This window comes from Neoarius graeffei, chromosome 2 (genome assembly GCF_027579695.1).
Source record: "Neoarius graeffei isolate fNeoGra1 chromosome 2, fNeoGra1.pri, whole genome shotgun sequence".
Lineage (NCBI taxonomy): Eukaryota > Metazoa > Chordata > Actinopteri > Siluriformes > Ariidae > Neoarius > Neoarius graeffei.
This window is the reverse complement of record NC_083570.1, coordinates 6,393,752-6,412,488: the sequence shown is the minus strand read 5'-3', so window position 1 is coordinate 6,412,488 and position 18,737 is coordinate 6,393,752. Positions and strand designations below refer to the sequence as shown.

Here is an 18,737-nt window from a genome sequence, read left to right as displayed (position 1 = left end):
GCCAGCGCGCGCTCGCTCGCGGCCCGGCCGGAGTCGGCGGCCGCGGAGCCAGTGCGCTAGCTCGCGGCCGGGCCGGACGTTGGCTCTGGCAGCTATTTACACTGGATCCGGTGTAAATAGCTGCCAGATCATAATTACAGTAAACTAGTAAATACAGTTTTCTGCATCTCGCTCCTTTTTCTTTTATGTTTGTCGCCTTCCTCGCATTCAGACCGATTTGAGCCGAAGTCCACTACATGTCCAAAATGGCGGTCACGTTTACGAAGGTCACGTGACTGAAAAGGGTCCATATTATGTAAAGCAATTAACTAAACAAATAACTAGCAAAAGCGTCATTTTTACTAATTAGAGCAATACAATTTCAGCGTAGAAGGGCGATTTTTGTCTTGGGTTAGATGTGTGAAGGGCGCCGTTGCTTACAAGCAAAAAGGTCGACTGGATGGTCGAAATGTCCAGGATTTTTGTCAGACACAGGTGGCAACCCTAGTATGGACATGCATGCAAACCTTTATATAATGACCTACATATTTAGAGTTTGAATGCAATCCTTTTTCCTGACTTTGCCTTTCCTCATTTTATTTTTGTCAGATTCATTGGCATTATATCCAGAATTACAGTTTGAATATTAAAGTATATAAGTCTACACCAGCACTTTTATACATACCATACAAGTACTAGTGAACAGGATTGTGAATAAGATTTACCTTAACATTACAGAGAAAAACATCAGTATGGACATGTGTGTAAACCTTTATATAATGAGCTACATATTTAGAGTTTTAATATAAAAAATATACAGATATAAAACTAATCTTTACCTTATTATAGAGAAAAACATGTTGTTAGTATGGACATAAACCTTGATAAAAAGCCACATGTTTAATTACAAAGTTTGAATGTAAAAGTACTCATAAAACTAAAACTAATAAGATTTACTTAAATTACAGAGAAACATTAGATTGTTCGTATAGACTTGAACCTTTTATATAACAAGGAGGTTGAAGAGTTAGACATGTCTGATAGTAGTCAGTGGGAATGGTTTAAGGTCAAACAAATAGCAGTTGTCATGGGTAAAACACTTTCACGGATAAGGAAACAAGAACAAAAGGATCTGATTGATAAAATTAATACATTAGTAAATAACACACAACCAGGCACGTGCACACATAGGGCTTTAGGGGTGCTTGAGCCCCTGCCCTTTTTGCCTCGAATTAAATGTTGCCCTTTTATAATAATAATAATAATAATAATAATAATAATAATTAATCCAGTCCTGTTAGAAGTTTAAAACAACGGCGGTACAAAAACTCCACAGCAATCTCCCGGTGTTCCTGTAATCCGGGGCGGCTGCGCGCGCTGAGCTGCCGCTTCTCTGTCCATTGCTGCTCCGCTCGCGCGCGGCCAGTGAGAACAGAGGAGGCGGACAGTGAGGCAGCTTGAACAGTTGTTGAGGCGGTTATGGTCGAACAGTTCGCCCTTTCAAACTGTATGCACATCACATTTGGGCGTTTGAAGGGCTACTGACATTTGTGCGAGTAATTTAAGTGTCTGTAGTTTAATAATCTGCTTGTTAACTTGTTTGGCTGGGTGACCATTCTCATAGCAGCAACACTGATAAGGCAGTGGATCTGTCACTGGTAGGAGTGGATCAGTGTGGCCCTCTGATGGACCCTTTCCACTGATGGATGTGGTAGAGAGGGGTCAGAAATTATACAACAACAAATGGGCTACAGTTACACCGAAAATGTGCACTTACTGTATTTATAAACTGTATTACGCATCATGCAAATGTAAAACAAACACTATGAAAAAAAACTGAAGCATCATCTTTAATCAAAATATATTTATTTAATCATCTTTAATAAAAATATTTACTAAAAACAATATCATCTAAATATTTACGAATAATAAAAATCTTAATATTTACAAATAAAATTATCAAAATATTTACAAGTAATAAAATAATAAATCAAAATATTTACAAATGAAATAAAAATTAATTTACAGGCGTTAAAATAAGGAACTTAACCAAAATACATCCAATAAATTGGATATATACGTGCAGCGAGACCAGTCATTAAAATCATCGTTTAAAATGTCAAACAGATGTGGGCCAGATGTGCTGAGAGATTAGCTGGAGACGGTCATCACAGAGTTGAGATGAGTCTCCAGCGGCAGTGGTGTGGACTCCTACAGCACACCTATGGACCCGTTCTCCCCGATCCGGTAGGACACTTCGTAGGGGTCGACCCACACTGTCAGCTCACACGGTAAGAGGGCGCGAACCTGCTCCATGCTGAGACCACTGGTGTAAGCAGCCTTCCCTACTAGCGGCTCCATCCTGCGATTGATTCTGAGGCATCGATATCCCGAACCTCTGAACGGTGCGTCAGGGAACCAGTGGTGCTCATAATGCTCTGGAATCAAAGAAAACAGACTTTTAAAAACTCTGTTCAACTCGCAGATTGTTTTAAGAATAGATTTGTTATTAGAATATCATGACTATCATTCACTTGGGATGAGGCTCTCGAGAAAGGCAGCATTTCAGGGCAGTGTTAATGCTCCCGAGATAAACATCTGTCCGCCATTAAATCTAGGTCTTTATACATCACTGACTTTAACTGAATGCCACACTAATAAGCTTTCCCTTTTTCTCAGACCACAGCAAGGAGTCGGTATAATTGTAAAGGTATTTGTCCATTTCAGTGAAAATGAAAAAGAAGTAGATCGAATAAAGACTAAATATGATGTGGATCCTTTTGTCAGAAGTCACAGGTGTGTAATGTGGTGTTTAATCTCACCTCCTAACGCCTCTTCCAGAGAACGGCTGAAGTGTTGGAGCTGTTTTTCGGACAGAGGTCCTCTTCCTCTCAGTAATCCGGTGATGAAGGTCACCGCTGTGGTCACCTCGACTTTCATGCTGAAATATTTTCATAAACTGCAAAATATCATACGATACATTTTACTTTCCAAGGTACAGCTTTTATATGTTAAAATGAAGCATCTTTAAGTTCGCTTTTAGTCCTCTGGCCTGAGCAGTAGGTCGGCACTTTTCCTTTGTTCATAATACAAAAAGAAAATGACTATTAAACACAACTCACCTTCTCCAAACTTGTCAAAACTAACACAGGAGGACTTCAACACTCTTTTCTGATTGTAGTCAGAACAACACACCCAATACAAACGTAAAAGGAATCAACTTTCTTTTGATTAACCTTCACTCCAACAGCACAGAGGCTCAACAGTGTCTGCATTCTAAATAGATGCAGAATTGCTCTGTATGTACACACAGCTAATTAAATACGGAATTTGAAGTTAATTGGCTGGGGGGAGTTTTGATTTGAAAAGTGTGGGGGGGTAGTTTTGATTTGAAAAGTGTGTGTGTGGGGACGACGACAAAGTACAGGCACAAATCCTCCAAAAGGCTTTAGTTTTTCAGATTCCCCTCCCTGAGGTCTCTCTGCTGTACTCGGGTCTCTCTTACAAAATAAATCCTGATCTCAGTGAAATGACCTGATTAAATAAAGGTTGTATATAAATGATGGAATAATGTGGAGGAAAGTTCATCCTTCCAATACACTTCCACAGACTTGGCAAGGAGCACTGAAGATATTCTGGAGACTTGAGGTGGCGTCACGACTAAGACACTTCATTTTGGTTTTAATTTGTCACCCATCTGTACCACCTTACTGCTCCATAACAAATCCCTTCCACACGTGTTCGTTGATGAGTTTATAACACTCTGTGTGATGCCCTCCAAATGCCCCTGTATGCTGATACCAGTCTGTGAAAGAAAAAAACACAAATGTGACCTAATGTCAGCAGGCAACCTGAATAAGGAGTGAGGATTTCCACATAACAAACTTTAAATATGGTGAATGAATTAGAAATAAAAGCTATTACAACCATCTCCAGTGGAAGCATTACACATTACAAATCAAATCCTTTTTTTTTACATGAAGCAAATCTCAGAGTACCCTGTTCAAAAAATAGCAGTGTGAACATTCTCTTCAATCTCTGTGTTTACAGTATAAACTGAAGAAAATGTCAGATTTAACTCACTGTAGATTAATTAAACAAAATTTGATCGCACAATCACTGTTTTTGATAATTACTGTGCACCTACATTACATGAACCCAACCCAAACTTGTGGCACAGGCAATTCAGCCCAGAATGAGCAATTTGGATTCCACAGTAGTTCAACTGAATTCTTTCACCAGGACTTGATCAAATTTCTTAATGGTTTGTTTTGGAACTGAATAGGTAATGCATCTACTGCTTTGGAAATGTGGAAATATTGGTTGTAATAGCTCTTATATCCACTATTCCACTGGTTTTACACAATTGCATAATAAGTAGACAGGACAAGAATGAGCAATTTGAAGAACTTTAGCATCATTACACTTAAGAAGTGTTTAGTCTGTGCTATAGCTTCACCTTGATGAATTTCACTAAGCAATCACAGGCTTGTCGAGCCGAAATCTTCCCTGGTCTTTTGCGCCCTTGGCTCGAAGGTGGTAGAAGGTGGACCAGCAAGAGAATGGAGGACATGTCACTGTCCCAGCCTGGAGAAATCTCATCTCATCATCTCTAGCCGCTTTATCCTGTTCTACAGGGTCGCAGGCGAGCTGGAGCCTATCCCAGCTGACTACGGGCGAAAGGCGGGGTACACCCTGGACAAGTCGCCAGGTCACCTGGAGAAATAGAAAACAAAATGAACTAGTCCAAAACCCCAGTAACCTGTGTTGCCTACAATTACAGTTATGGAATAGCAGTTTCAGACAAAAAAAAAAAAAAAACCTCTCACCACCAACACATTGATTCCTCATTTGTCTACGATTACAGTAATGACTTATGCGAATTATTTTTCAGTACAGCCATTATAATTACCTTCTTCAACTTCAGTAGCGACAGCATTCTGGACGAGCTCTTGGAGCTCCCTCGTCTGTGTCAGGCACTGTGCAATGACCTTTGGTTTTATGTTGGTGGACCATTTCTCCAACAGCTTTGCAGAGGTTGAGTCACCAAAAAGAAGTGTAAAATCCTGCTCACTCTACCAAAAAGACAGAATAGAAACAAGTTATAGATTACTGCAAAAATACAGCACTAGATTTCAAATGTGTATGTCTACTGTAAGACTCACCAGACCAGGTATGTCCATGAATCGTGGGAAAATGGTTAGAATGTCAGATGACTTGTCAGGGTCATGCAAAATCTTCTGACGATAGACCAGGGTTAACTTCATCTTCTCCTTTACCACCGATTCATCTGCTGTGTGCTTCATCAGAGCTATTGCTTCCTGACACTGGCGTTCATCACTTAACCAGTTATCTTCTTTGTAAGGATCTCTGTCCACGGTTGGCCCACCTGAAATTACAAACATGAAGCAACAATGCTTTGGTACTGATCTCTCCAACGATGTACAATGTACAATGTAAAACTACAAGTGGATTGGATAACACATCGAAATTATGTGTATGCAGTCATATTAAACCTTGCTTTGCTCTATATATAGCATTATAGAATTAAAAAACATCATGGGGCAGTGGTGGGGCAGGTGGTAGAGGTGTTGTTTGGCAAATGGAGGGTTGCAGGTTCGAGCCCTGCTCCACCTGACCCCATCAAGCTGTCCTTGAGGCATACACTACAGCGCTTTGAGTGCTCGTAGGAGTAGAAATGCGCTATATAAATGCAGTCCATTTATGATTCATAAAACATCACAATATGACTTGATAGAATTTTGACTTGTGTCATCTGGATTAATTTTCCTCTAAATTGGTCTAACAAGAATACAATACACACCTCTGGGAATAATAGATATGTTCTGTGTAATGGAAAATCTCTCTTTTTGCAACACTGGATGGATAAAGGTATTTGGTTAATATCTCACCTTATGGATAATCAGGGCAACTGGCTGTTATATGAAAACTTCTGCTCCATTCATAATATTACCTGCAAAAAAGCTGAATTTAATAAAATATGCAAAGCAATTCCTCATCCAGTCAAACAACTTGTACAAAACATTGATCCTGAGAGTTTGCCTCCTCCTAACCTTCCAATACTCTACATCATGGAACAAGACTTTCTTAACAAAAAGAGATACCAAACAAAATCCTACATAATCATTTGAATAATAATCTGTACCCAATACGTTCAAATAGAAATTCCATCTTTCAGAAGTTCTCTGAAGTAGAGGTTGAATGAGATTTATCCATCCAGTGGAATGCTAAGAGTGAGGTTCAATATTGACAGTATTGATAACAACTGTATTTTCTGTGAATCAGATATTGAAACTACGGACCATCTTTTCTTTCAATGTATTTACACAAAAACATTTTGGGAGGACTTTTTGGACTGGCTTTCTTCTAAAATCCAGCTACAGGACACACTTACCCTGGACAACATAACATTTGGGACGAGTCTGAAGGATTCACAAGCGGACTATGTTATGAATAATTTACTATTGCTCTCGAAATATTTCATTCACTGCTCAAAATGGAAAAAAGTGAAGCCTATTTTCACTGTGTTCAAAAAACATCTTTTAGAAAATTCTCACTGCCTTAAAGTGGATGAAATGCAAAAAAGCAATGTCACTCTTGAATGCATTTGAAAATATTTGAAGACTTTTAATGATAATTATACAACTGTGTGAATGTAAAAAAAATACTTCGTGATGCATTGTGGGATACTTTGAGTGCACTGTATAGGGTGTAAATAATCCTCAGTAAGGTTTCGGACAGCACTACAAAATGGCGTCCTCACTATATAGTGCCCTGTATAGTGAGTAGGGAGCGATTTCAGACACGGGGGTTTTCAAAAGACATGCGCGCACTCTTTCGAATGCTGACGTAATCAAGCAGGAAGTTGTTTGTTTTGATAGCAATCAGGAAAGTTTGAAAAAAGTAGGCAGTAATCGTCATTTCAACTCGTTTGGAAAACAGTTTTCAGAGGGTGTCTGAGGGAGGATCCAAGTTTTCAAAATGGCGGCACTGACACCTGGCTGACGCTTCACGTTTCGAAGTCTCGCACAAGTCTCGTGAAGATCGCGCGGATAAGCGACGCCTGCCGGGGAACAAAACGAACTACGGTCCAAAGGTATAATAGAGCTAGGGTTGCCAACTCCCTGATCCCCAAAAGAGGGACACTTTCAACCCAAATGCAGGACTTTTTTGTCCCAGGCCTATCCGCACTGCCCCACGATGGAAATCATAACGTTTCCTTATCCAGACCACAATCCTACTAATTTCAGTATAATTTTGGTAAATTAATACTGCACGAGCAAAACTGTATTGTGTTTAAGTAATCGTCAAAACAATCATTAGGCCTACAAGTGTCTCTCAAATTCCTCAAACTCTGAAAAGCTTTAGGCCTAAACCAACCATTGTCATAGTTATTCTATTTGAGGGGCATATCTTGAAGGAAAAGCAAAGACAGAAATGTATGCAAGTTTTTTTAAACTATTTATTAAAACTTAAGAGAATATGTTGTTGGTCTGCATCTTTTCAGTATGGCATGGGCCTCCTCTTATCCTGCAATAAATAAGAGAAAGAAAGGATATTTAGATTGAGAAATAGCCTACTGCCATCCCATGAACTTATGTGTGTGTAATAAGATGTTTATATGGACATTCAAATGAAGGCTCACCAGTTACTTCTTCCATGGCTATTCCAGATTCCAGCATCTCCTCATCCTTCTGCACAGCCCAAACTATTTACAGAACAGTGGCATGGACATCCTCTTATCCTGCAGTAAATAAGAAAAAAACAAAAACAAAAAAAAACAAATGATATTTAGCTTGAGAAATACTGCCACCCCATGTGTGTGTGTTGCATAAACAAGATACATAGACAAATTAAAATGATATTTAGATTGAGAAATACTGCCACCCCATGAAGTTATATGTGTGTGGGTTGCATAAACAAGATACAACATAGACAAATTAAAATTATACTTAGATTGAGAAATACTGCCACCCCAAGTGTGTGGGTTGCATAAAGAAGATATATAGACAAGTTCAAATGAAGACTCACCAGTAAGGCCTACACCTTCCAGGGATATTTCCTGCTGCTCCTGACCGATTCCAGCATCATCTTGTCCTTCTGCACTGCCAGGTAAAATTCCTTGCAGGACAAGTGACAGTTCACAGTGACAAGGAGTTCGTTCTTTATAAGTTCTGTGCTGCATCGGTTCCTTATTGCTCACATACTTGCATGCGTTGTGTGCGACATGGGCAGGGCAGTTAGCTTTTAGAATGCCATCGTTTGCGCTGCTGAGCAATTTGTAGACAGAATGGTGCTTTCCGATGTTCACATGTGCATTGTCGGCGGCATACGCGGTGATGTTTTTAACATTAAGCCCATAGGTGTCAAGGCAGGCAATAAGAGCCTGGTGTATTCCATTTGCAGTTTCGTCGCTGTCTTCGTAGAAATCCAACAGCTTGGATTGTACACCATCTGACGCAGAGAAATACCTCACACATACTGGAAACATTTTCCTATTTCCCTTGTTCGAGGCATCGCTTTTTGCTTCCCATTCCTTGTTGTAGCTGCAAAGCCTCTTTTTCTTAGCAGGTTCATCCATTTTCACTGACTTGTTCACGAGCAGAGAACCACTGACTGAACTGAACTCAACAACCGTCTCCCATAGCAACGTTTGCATGAGTTTTGGAGCCTTATCACAGTAGCCTATCAAAGATCACTGTTCAGAATGTGTCATCAATCACCAGTCTGCTACTATTGGACAAAATATCTCATCCATATTTCATCAAAAACTGTGACTGCGATTGGAATATGGGACGGGAGCTGTTCCTCGCGGGACAAATTAAATTCACCTAAAATTCGGGACGTCCCGGGCAAATCGGGATGGTTGGCAACCCTAAATAGAGCAGTCTATCTCCAAAACAGAGATAGGAGTACACTGAAGAGCACCAGTGTAGATTCTAAGGCATTGATTTTGAATAACATCTAATTGTCTTTTCCTAGAAATACATGCAGTATCATAAACTTCCCAACCATAATCAAGACATGATAAAATTAAAGATTTATAGAGAATGATCATTGTTTCTTTGTCAATACCCCACTTGAGATTTACTAACACACCTGAAGGGTTCACACTTCCTGTCTGCTGCTTCTTCTTTCTTGTGTTGAAAGGCAGTCAGCATCCTTATTATTGCATTGCTGCCACCTTCTGGATCAATTCCTTGCACCATTATGAAGTGCAGTCAGCATCCCTATTATTGCATTGCTGCCACCTTCTGGATCAATTCCTTGCACCATTATGAAGTGTCTTGCAAAAGTATTCATCCCCCTTGGTGTTTGTCTTGTTTTGTCGCATTACAAGCTGGAATTAAAATTAATTTTGGGGGGGTTAGAACCATTTGATTTACACAACATGCCAACCACTTTAAAGGTGAAAATTGTTGTTTTATTGTGCCACAAACAATAACTAAGGTGTAAAAACAGAAACCTGGAGTGTGAATAGGTATTCACCCCCCCCCCCCCCCCCCCCCAAAGTCAATACTTTGTAGAGCCACCTTTTGCTGCAATTACAGCTGCAAGTCTCTTGGGGTATGTCCCTGTTAGCTTAGCACATCTAGCCACTGGGATTTTTGCCCATTCATCAAGGCAAAACTGCTCTAACTCCTTCAAGTTAGATGGGTTGCGTTGGTGTACAGCAATCTTCAAGTTATGCCACAGATTCTCAATTGGTTTGAGGTCTTGGCTTTGATAGATAGATAGATAGATAGATAGATAGATAGATAGATAGATAGATAGATAGATAGATAGATAGATAGATAGATAGATAGATAGATCCTTTAATAATCCTTTACAGGAAATTACAGTGTCACAGCAGCACAACATTCAGACATCACATCACACATTACCTCACCGCAAACTCTAATAATTGAATACTACTATTAATAGGTTAAAAAATAGATAAAGAAATAATAATACTAAAGCAGAAGGAATGCAGTTACTTTTGTGCATTATAGAACCTTATAGCAGCTGGTATAAAGGACTTCCTGAATCTCTCTGTTTTACATATTGGTGCAATCAGTCTCTGACTAAAACTGCTATTGTTAACCACTTTCAGGGCATGGAGTGGGTGTTGAGAGTTGTCCAAAATTGCTCTCAATTTACTCAGGGATCTGGCCTCTGTCACCTGCTGAACTGTTGGGAAAACAGTCCCTACCACTGATCCCGCTTTCCTAATTAGCTTGTCCAGTCTTTTGTTGTCAGCAGCACAGGCTCCCACACCCCAACATACAACAGCAAAGAAGAGGGCACTTGCCACCACTGAATGGTAGACACTGCATAGTAAGGGCTGACAGATATTAAAAGATCGCAGCCTTCTTAAAAAATAAAGTCGGCTTTGGCCCTTCCTATACACAGTCTCCATATGACTCCTCCAGTCCAGCCCACCATCCAGCTGCACTCCCAGGTACCTATGGTTGGCAACCACCTCCACCTCAGTGCCTCTGATGGTGATTGGTGTTGGTTGAGTCCTTTTCCTCCCCTTCCTGAAGTCCACAATAATCTCCTTGGTTTTTGTGGTGTTCAGCTGGAGGTGATTGTGTGCGCTCCATTCCACAAAGTCATCCACAGTGGCTCTATACTCCAACTCATTGCCCCCTTTGATGAGGCCTACAACAGCAGTGTCATCTGAGAATTTCTGCATAAAGCAGCTGTTGGTATTATATTGAAAATCTGCTGTATATATTGTAAACAGAAATGGAGCCAGCACAGTTCCTTGTGGAGCCCCTGTGCTGCTCAAGATGGTACTGGAGACACTGTCCTGCAGGCGCACATACTGTGGTCTGAGGTGAAGGTAGTCCAGGACCCACCGTACAAGCGATGGATCCACCTCCATCTTCTCCATCTTTTCACCAAGGAGTTGTGGCTGGATGGTATTGAATGCACTTGAGAAGTCAAAGAATGTAATCCTTACAGCTGCATCAGAGGTGTCCAGATGTGTATACGCTCTCTGCAGCATATAGATGAGGGCATCATCGACACTAATGTCGGGCTGATACGCAAACTGCAAGGGATCCATATGAGTTGACACACTAGTCCTGATGTGAGAAAGGACCAGCCTCTCAAATGTCTTCATTATGTGTGAGGTGAGCGCAACTGGTCTGTAATCATTATGCTGAGTAGGATGGGATTTTTTGGAACAGGAACCAGACAAGATGTTTTCCACAGCCTTGGGACCTTCTGCAGATGCAAGCTCAGATTAAACAAGTGTGTTAAAATGCCACACAGCTCTGCAGAGCAGGCCTTCAGTAGCCTTGGGCTAATGTCATCGGGCCCAGCTTCTTTCCCTGGCTTCAGTCCTTTAAGCATCCTCTTGACCTGTGCAGTGTGCAATGTCACAGGTGAGTGGAGAAATGGAGGGCTCTGTACAGATAGCATCTCAGAGTTGTTGGAGAGAGGGAGAGTAACAGGAGGAGGGAAAGAAGAAGAGAAAGCATTGACGGTCCACTGACCAGATGGGGGAGACTGGATTGGTGTGGTGCAGTCAAATCTGTTGAAGAAGTTATTAAGATCATCAGCCAGACCTTGTTCACCAGCAAGCAGTGCCCCACCTTTCTGTTCCATGCCTGTGATCTTTCGCATTCCAGCCCAAACCTGCTTTACTCCATCTTGCTGCAGCTGTTGTTCTAGCCTAAGCCTATATACTTCCTTCCCCTCTCTTATCTTCACCCTCAGTTCCCTCTGAAGTTCTTTCAATCTGTTCCTGTCGCCCATCCTAAACGCCCTTTTCTTCTCATTTAATAAGGCCTTCAAACTGCTGGTAATCCATGGCTTATTATTTGGGTAGCAATGAACTGCCTTGGATGGCATAACAGTGTCATAACAGAAGATGATATATTGGGTTATGCATTCAACTAGACCGTCAATGTCCTCTCCATACTCCTCACAGAACACATCCCACTCTGTTGTCTCAAAACAGCACCTTAAAGCTTCCTCAGCCTCTGGACACCAACCTCTTGATGTCCTGGTTATGACAGGTAACCTTTTAACAGTTGGAATATAAGAGGAAGAAAGGTGAATCATGTCATGATCTGATCGGCCAAGAGGAGGCAGTGCAGTGCTTTTGTATGCATTCTGAACATTTGCATACAACAAGTCCAGAGTTTTATCACCTCTTGTCGTACAGTTAACAAACTGCTTAAATGTGGGCAAAGTCTTAGATAGAGAGACATGATTGCAATCTCCAGACACAGCAATGAATGCCTCTGGGTACTTTGATTCAAGTCCTGCGATAGTAGTATGAATGACGTCACATGCGATTTCTGCATTAGCCAAGGGAGGTATGTAAACAACAATGGAGACCACCACACTGAATTCCCTGGGCAAGTAATATGGTCTTAAACTAACCGCTAGAAGTTCAATGTCTTCATTGCATATACGTTCCTTGATGGTAGCATGATTAGGGTTACACCAGTTGTTGTTGACGAGCAGTATTAGCCCCCCTCCTTTCTGCTTTCCACTCGCTCTAGTGTCCCTGTCCGCTCGTATTGTCCTGAAGCCGGCAAAACTGATCAGAGAATCAGACGTGTTGTCCGTCAGCCACGTCTCTGTCAGGCATACTAAACTACTCTCCCGGTACTCTTTCTGGTTCCTAATAAGGGTTTCCAGTTCATCTAATTTGTTTGTTAAGCAACGAACATTTCCCATGGTGATGGATGGAACAGCTGGTTTAAATGTCACCCTCCATGTTCTGGCTAGCCTCCTCTTGTTTCTTTTAACACCAGCACGTGTTCCCCGATGCGTTCCCCGATGCCCCGTTCGCCCGGTTGATAGACACATAATGTCCACTCCTTTTGCCACCACTCGTTGGTTCTTGGTTCAGTACTCAATAATCCACAATGCTTATCGAGACACTTATCCATGGTCAAGTAAGCTAAGTAGACTAGATGAACTAGATAAACTAAAAAAAAAAAAACATCCACTACACACACAGCTGCTGCAACAGGCTGCCATCTCACCGGCGCCCCACCCCCTTTGATTTGGCCATTCCAAGACATTTAAATGTTTCTCTTTAAACCACTCCAGTGTAGCTTTCGCAGAATGTTTAGGATCATTGTCCTGCTGGAATGTGAACCTTCATCTCAGTCTCAAACCTCTGGCTGACTCAAACAGGTTTTCATCCAGAATTGCCCTGTATTTAGTGCCATCCATCTTTCCTTCAGTCCTGACCAGCTTTCCTGTCCCTGCAGATGAAAAATATCCCCACAGTATGGTGCTGCCACCACCATGCTTCACTGTAGAAATGGTGTTCTCAGGGTGATGGGTTTGTGCCACACATGGCGTTTCCCATGATGGCCATAAAGATCAATTTTAGTCTCATCTGACCAGAGAATGTTCTTCCATGTGTTTGGGGAGTCTGCCACATGCTGTTGGGCAAACTCCAAACATGTTTTTATGATCATTTTTTTCTGTAAGTAATGGCTTTTTTTTTCTGGCCACTATTCCATAAAGCCCCGCCCACTCTGTGGAGTGTACGGCTTAAAGTGGTCTTATGGACAGATACTCCCATCTCCACTGTGGATCTTTGCAGCTCCTTTGGTGTTATCTTTGGTGTTTTTGTTGCATCTCGGATTAAAGCCCTCTTTGCCCGGTCTGTGAGTTTTGGTGGGCGGGGCCTTCTCTTGTCAGGTTTGTAGTGGTGCCATATTCTTTCCATTTTGCAATAATGGATTTAATGGTGCACCATGGGATATTCAAAGTTTGGGATATTTTTTATGACCCAACCCTGATCTATACGTCTCCACAACTTTGTATCTGACCTGTTTGGAGGCTCCTTGGTTTTCATGTTGTTTGTTTAGTCATGTTGCAGAGTCAGGGTCCTTCCAGAACAGGTTGATTTATTTACACAGACATCATGTGACAGATCATGTGAAACTTTGATTGCACACAGGTGGATATTAATCAACTAATTATGTGACTTATGAAGTGAATTGCTTGGAGCAGCTCTTATTTAGGGGTTTCATATGAAAGGGGTGAATACCTATGCACACTCCAGATTTCTGTTTTTTTCATCTTAATTATTGTTTGTGTCACAAAAAAACAATTTTCACCTTTAAAGTAGTCAGCATGTTGTGTAAATCAAATGGTGCTAACCCTCCAAAAATCCATTTTAATTCCAGCTTGTAACGCGACAAAACAGGACAAACACCAAGAGGGATGAATACTTTTGCAAGACACTTTACAGCAGCTTGCTAACATCCAAAAAATGTCAGTTGTAGGTTTACAGTGATTTTCACCAACACATATTTAAGAAGCTGTAGTTATTTCTCACAGATTAAATAATCTAAAAATATCCATCCAAAGTGGAGAAAAAACCCTGTTGTGTCAATACAGCGGCTTGCTGACATCCTGACCTCAGTATTAAAAGCTTCTGTCTGAAAATGAGTTCAGCACAGAAACTCCATCACTGGGGGAAACTTTATTCTCCTGTGCTCTTATCTTTTATTCTGCAAAGCTTTGACTGTAATATTTGAATAAAAATCCCAAACTCACAGATAAACCTGGATTTATAAGGTTCTATCTGCGGGCCAATCATCATCCAGGCTGAATATGGGATGAACACGACATCGGCAGCCTGAACCGATCATGTACTGGATGTTCTAATGGAGTTTAAATATTGTTCAATGTTTTACAATCAAATCTCAGGGTTTAGAAACAACTTCAGATTTGAAAAATTGAATGTGGATTTTACATCTTAGAACACAAGCAGAAAAATCAAATTCATCCCAAAAGTGATGTTTTATTTTTATATAGTGTGACCTGAACAGGTTTAAAATGTTGTTCTGTTCTGGCTTTATTACTGTTTATTAGTTATTTAATGAGACGCTGCTTAATATGAAACAAACACAACTTTATAATGTGAAGGTCATGAGATCATTTTCTTTTTAAATTTGACGAGTTTCTTGTCTGACAGTTAATTTTTAACATTTCCTTTGTAATTATTTTAAATTATTCATCTGCTTTCATTTAAATATTAAAATGAGTGTTTTTGTGCAGCTGGATTGTGTTCTAGTGAAACAGACGACTGAGCAACAACGTGGCAACGTGCAGGAATTTTACAGAAAACACTACACACTTTTATTCTGGATCACACAATCTCACTGTAGAACCAGGAGACCAGACCTCAAACCCAGCGTATAGAGTCTGAGTGAATGTGGTGTGGACTCTGTGGAGGAGCTTCATCGTGTCAGAGATGCTGTAGAAGGACAGAGTTCCTGCACTGTGATCCACATACACTCCTATTCTGGAGGGTGATGGAACTCTGAGATCAGTCTCAATGTTGTTGTGGTAGAAAGAGAGAGAAGAAGAAGAAGAACACCACAGACTCCAGGACTGATTGTTGCATCCAAACCCACTCTCATTACCCCGTCCGTTCCTGCTGATGTCTTTATATGAGACTGATATGGACACACCATCACCGCTCCACTCCACCTTCCAGTAACAGCGTCCACACACACTCTCCTTACACAACACCTGAGGGAAGGAATCAAATCTCTCTGGATGATCAGAGTAATGCTGCTCTCTCTCACTGTATCTCACCGCTCTGTTCTTCTCAGACAGAATGAGGCGACGATGTGCCGTGTTGGGATCCAGAGTCAGATAACAGAAATCTAAAATAAAAGAGAAAAACAAACTGAACAGTGTGAACATGGGTTTAATTCACACAATACAAAATGTGAACTGTGTGTGTGTGTGTTAGATGTACATTTCAGAAAGTCTTCTCTGCTCTGTGGTTCTGGTCCTGAAATGATCTGAACTAGGGATGTCCCAATCAGGTTTTGTTGCCCTCCGATCCGATACCGATCATTTGATTTTGAGTATCTGCCGATACCGAGTCCCGATTATAATCCATAAAAAATAATAAAGACGAGGAAAGAAACAGATCCAGGATGTTCCTCATTTTTTATTTAACACCTTATTTTAACATCCAACAACTCCGTTAGCAAACAGAGCACTTACGTGAGGTAGTTTGAACAATAAATAACATAAATTAAAAACATAACCTTAAAATACCTGGCAGGAATGTAAACAAATAAAAACATAAAAGTGCCACAGTGCCGGTAATTTGCTTTTAAGAACGCATCTCACAGTGGTATACAGTAATTTCAATTAAGGAAATGAACGTTTTTCTTGATGAAAACAAGCATTTCTACCCTTTCAGGTTTGAGCCTGTTTCTTTTGTCATCCAACACGTTTGCAACAGCACTAAAAAGTCTCTCACTGTCCACAGAGCTGCAGGGGGCACTGAGATACTGCGTTGCAACAGCAGCCAGAGATGGAAACTGAATGGCATGTTCTTTCCAATATTGAAGTGGGTCACTTTTCTTAGGGGTGTTTTTTCTGAGAGGTAGGTCTGCACTTGAGTTTCTGCTGATGTGGTACTCACGGACCGTCCCTGTGACTGCCTCTCTCGTAAGATTTCCTCAAAGGCGATGTCCAGGCTGCTCCATGCTTCATGATGTGGTGCCTTGCTCACTGGCTCTGCTGTGGCCTCGTTTTCCTCTACCACTGCACTGGCAGTCCTCCTCTCCTCTGCCTTTGTCACCTCCTGGATAAGATGTTCCTTTGCAAGCAACAGGTTGGCTGACTTTGTGAAAAAGCTAGAAACCGATTAACAATTCAAAATAATGAGACAAGACTGAGACACCACAAAGCACAGCTCTTCAGTTAGGCAACTTCCTACACATGTACTCAATTAATAAACAATATAAAAATGAAAAAAAAAATCTAACCTTAGAACTAAATTTCTCAAAATTAATTAAAAATAAATTTAAAAAATAAATTGGCTTAGTACTGGTGTCTGGGGATGACTTGACTTTATATAAACATTTAGAGGTGCATTTTAATTTTACTATACTTGCCCATCATTGTATCTAGGATCTAGAAGAGTGGCGATGTAGTAGAGTGGCTCAGTTTCAACATCAGCAAAGCGCTTCTCCACTGCCTCCAGGAGAGTCCTCTTCATTGTTTTTATTCCCTGGTCATCATCATCATCCTCCTGAGACAGAACACACCTGAGGACTAATGAGTGAATGATTGACTTAATGAATGCATGAGATAATTTTTTTTCAAACATCAATAAATGCTACAGTATAAACTAATAAATTAAAATACAAATTACCTGTTATGGCAGGGATCACATCAGCTGCCGTTGCAGTCTCCCTGCTCACATCCCTGGTCAGCTCTTCAAAGGTGGATAGCACATCAGCAGTCTTCTTCATCAGCTCCCACTGGTGAGCTGACAGTGTAGCTGGTAGAGTGCGCTCAGCTGCAAACACACTAGGAGCGCGCTTTTGTTCCAGTAGGCTCTGCAGCATGTAGAGGCTGCTGTTCCATCGTGTCTGCACATAAAACAACATGGTTCACTTTATTTTTTGTGCAAATTGGGTGCAGAGCACGTAATGTATGTGGCTTACTAAATCAAGTGTATGGGAAATAAATAATAAAATAAAAATATATTAAAGAATGATGAGATGAATCTGACCGGTACATCTTGCTGTAGGCGCTTAATATCCATATGAAGCTCCATCTGGATGTCTTTTAGTCGAGAGTAGGCCAATGGGGAGTGTTTAAAATGGCCTACTATCTTCCTTGTGTTGGCCAGGGTCTCGGTCACGCTGCGCTGAGACAGCAGGCCCTCACGCACACACAGTTGACAGGAGTGGGCTACGCAGCCCAGACTCGGCACCCCCAGATCCCTTATAGCTTTCTTCATATTTGCCACGTTGTCACGCAAAATTATGTGGACCCGTTGCTTGTCAATTCTCCAGTTGATTAGCATATTTTCCATCGCTTGCTGGATGCGTTCTGCAGTGTGCGATCCACGAACTTCCTGGGCATGTAGGGTCGCATGGCGCAAAACAAAACTTGAACCAATCCACTGTGCGGTAAGGCTTAGTAGAGACATGGGAGCCACGGACGAACTCCAGATGTCTGTGGTGAATGAAACATGGGGTACATCTGATAACAGGACATGTAGTGTGTCAGAAATCTTCTTATGAAGGGCTGGCAGAGCTTTCTCGGTGAAATAGTGACGAGATAGCATTTCAAATCGAGGGTCTACGTGCTGCATAAGCATAAGAAACCCAGGGTTCTCTACAAAGGCGAACGGCAGGTCACTCATTGCAATCATCTGTGCTATCTTGGCTATTGTCTCCTGTGCCTTTGTGCTTTCACGGGGCATTTTTTCTTTCCTTTTTAAACTCTCCTGCAGCGTGAGCTGAGTCGTCTTTGGCTGCATTGCCTGTGTAAACTCGCTGTATTGTGTTGGGTGTTTGTTTGTCAGGTGCCGTATCAGGTTTGTTGTATTAAATGCGGCCCTTTTCTGTCCACCCTTTGAAATTCCAACTTTACATATTTCACAGTTTGCTATGGCAATGATGTTGTCATCAACTTTGAAATACTGCCACACCGCAGACTTGCTTTGCTTTCCGCTTCGAACTGCTTCCGTGTTCAACTTTGCCAGCAACAGGCAGCCAATAACCAATAGCATCTCTGCTACAAAGTGATGTCATGCCGCACGCGTTGATGTTGCTGTGTTGAGATAAGAGGTCTGGTCTCACTCTGTGCCAACGCATAGCTATTGATGTGTTAAAAATGAGAATATATTATATAGATATATATCCGATTCCTGATCGGGAGGTAATGCCCGATTCCGATCAAGTCTGAATCCACGTGATCGGGCCCGATTTCCGATCACGTGA

At 41.3% G+C, this 18,737-nt stretch overlaps 3 protein-coding genes and 2 long non-coding RNA genes across 6 annotated transcripts in view; all 5 read right to left on the bottom strand.

Moving 5' to 3' along the window:
- LOC132877588 (tripartite motif-containing protein 16-like) overlaps positions 1–18,737 on the bottom strand; it is a 421,828-nt gene that overhangs the window by 390,733 nt on the left and 12,358 nt on the right. The window lies entirely within an intron of this gene.
- On the bottom strand, positions 2,028–3,435 carry LOC132877433 (protein BTG1-like). The gene is made up of 2 exons (XM_060913589.1): positions 2,802–3,435; positions 2,028–2,417 (listed from the first exon to the last, which is right to left on the bottom strand). Exons 1-2 carry the CDS (start codon positions 2,917–2,919, stop codon positions 2,191–2,193), a joined length of 345 nt encoding a protein of 114 aa, XP_060769572.1. The 5' UTR covers positions 2,920–3,435; the 3' UTR covers positions 2,028–2,190.
- LOC132877449 (uncharacterized) lies at positions 4,951–9,134 on the bottom strand. Of its 2 annotated transcripts, XR_009653137.1 has the most exons (4): positions 9,100–9,134; positions 5,892–5,953; positions 5,145–5,368; positions 4,951–5,054 (listed from the first exon to the last, which is right to left on the bottom strand). It is a non-coding gene; the product is annotated as an uncharacterized LOC132877449 (long non-coding RNA). The 2 variants fall into 2 exon arrangements; XR_009653131.1 differs by lacking the exon at positions 9,100–9,134 and having other exon boundaries at positions 5,892–6,067.
- LOC132871683 (uncharacterized) lies at positions 6,528–8,078 on the bottom strand. Its single transcript, XR_009651323.1, has 3 exons — positions 8,032–8,078; positions 7,646–7,744; positions 6,528–7,530 (listed from the first exon to the last, which is right to left on the bottom strand). It is a non-coding gene; the product is annotated as an uncharacterized LOC132871683 (long non-coding RNA).
- Positions 14,754–18,274, bottom strand: LOC132868647 (zinc finger BED domain-containing protein 4-like). The gene is made up of 6 exons (XM_060901700.1): positions 17,519–18,274; positions 17,156–17,375; positions 16,892–17,055; positions 16,425–16,621; positions 15,740–15,790; positions 14,754–15,667 (listed from the first exon to the last, which is right to left on the bottom strand). Exons 1-6 carry the CDS (start codon positions 18,272–18,274, stop codon positions 15,112–15,114), a joined length of 1,944 nt encoding a protein of 647 aa, XP_060757683.1. The 3' UTR covers positions 14,754–15,111.

What these genes read in the sequence shown, in the direction of transcription:
- LOC132877433 (XM_060913589.1), bottom strand. Translation starts at nt 2,919, where the DNA reads ATGAAAGTCGAGGTGACCACAGCGGTGACCTTCATCACCGGATTACTG. An exon ending in TCTGGAAGAGGCGTTAGGAG is followed by an intron (nt 2,418 to 2,801) that starts GTGAGATTAAAC and finishes CTTTGATTCCAG; the next exon opens with AGCATTATGAGCACCACTGG.
- LOC132868647 (XM_060901700.1), bottom strand. Translation starts at nt 18,274, where the DNA reads ATGCAGCCAAAGACGACTCAGCTCACGCTGCAGGAGAGTTTAAAAAGG. An exon ending in GCCTACAGCAAGATGTACCG is followed by an intron (nt 17,376 to 17,518) that starts GTCAGATTCATC and finishes TTTTATGTGCAG; the next exon opens with ACACGATGGAACAGCAGCCT. An exon ending in CAGAGAAGACTTTCTGAAAT is followed by an intron (nt 15,668 to 15,739) that starts GTACATCTAACA and finishes CACACTGTTCAG; the next exon opens with TTTGTTTTTCTCTTTTATTT.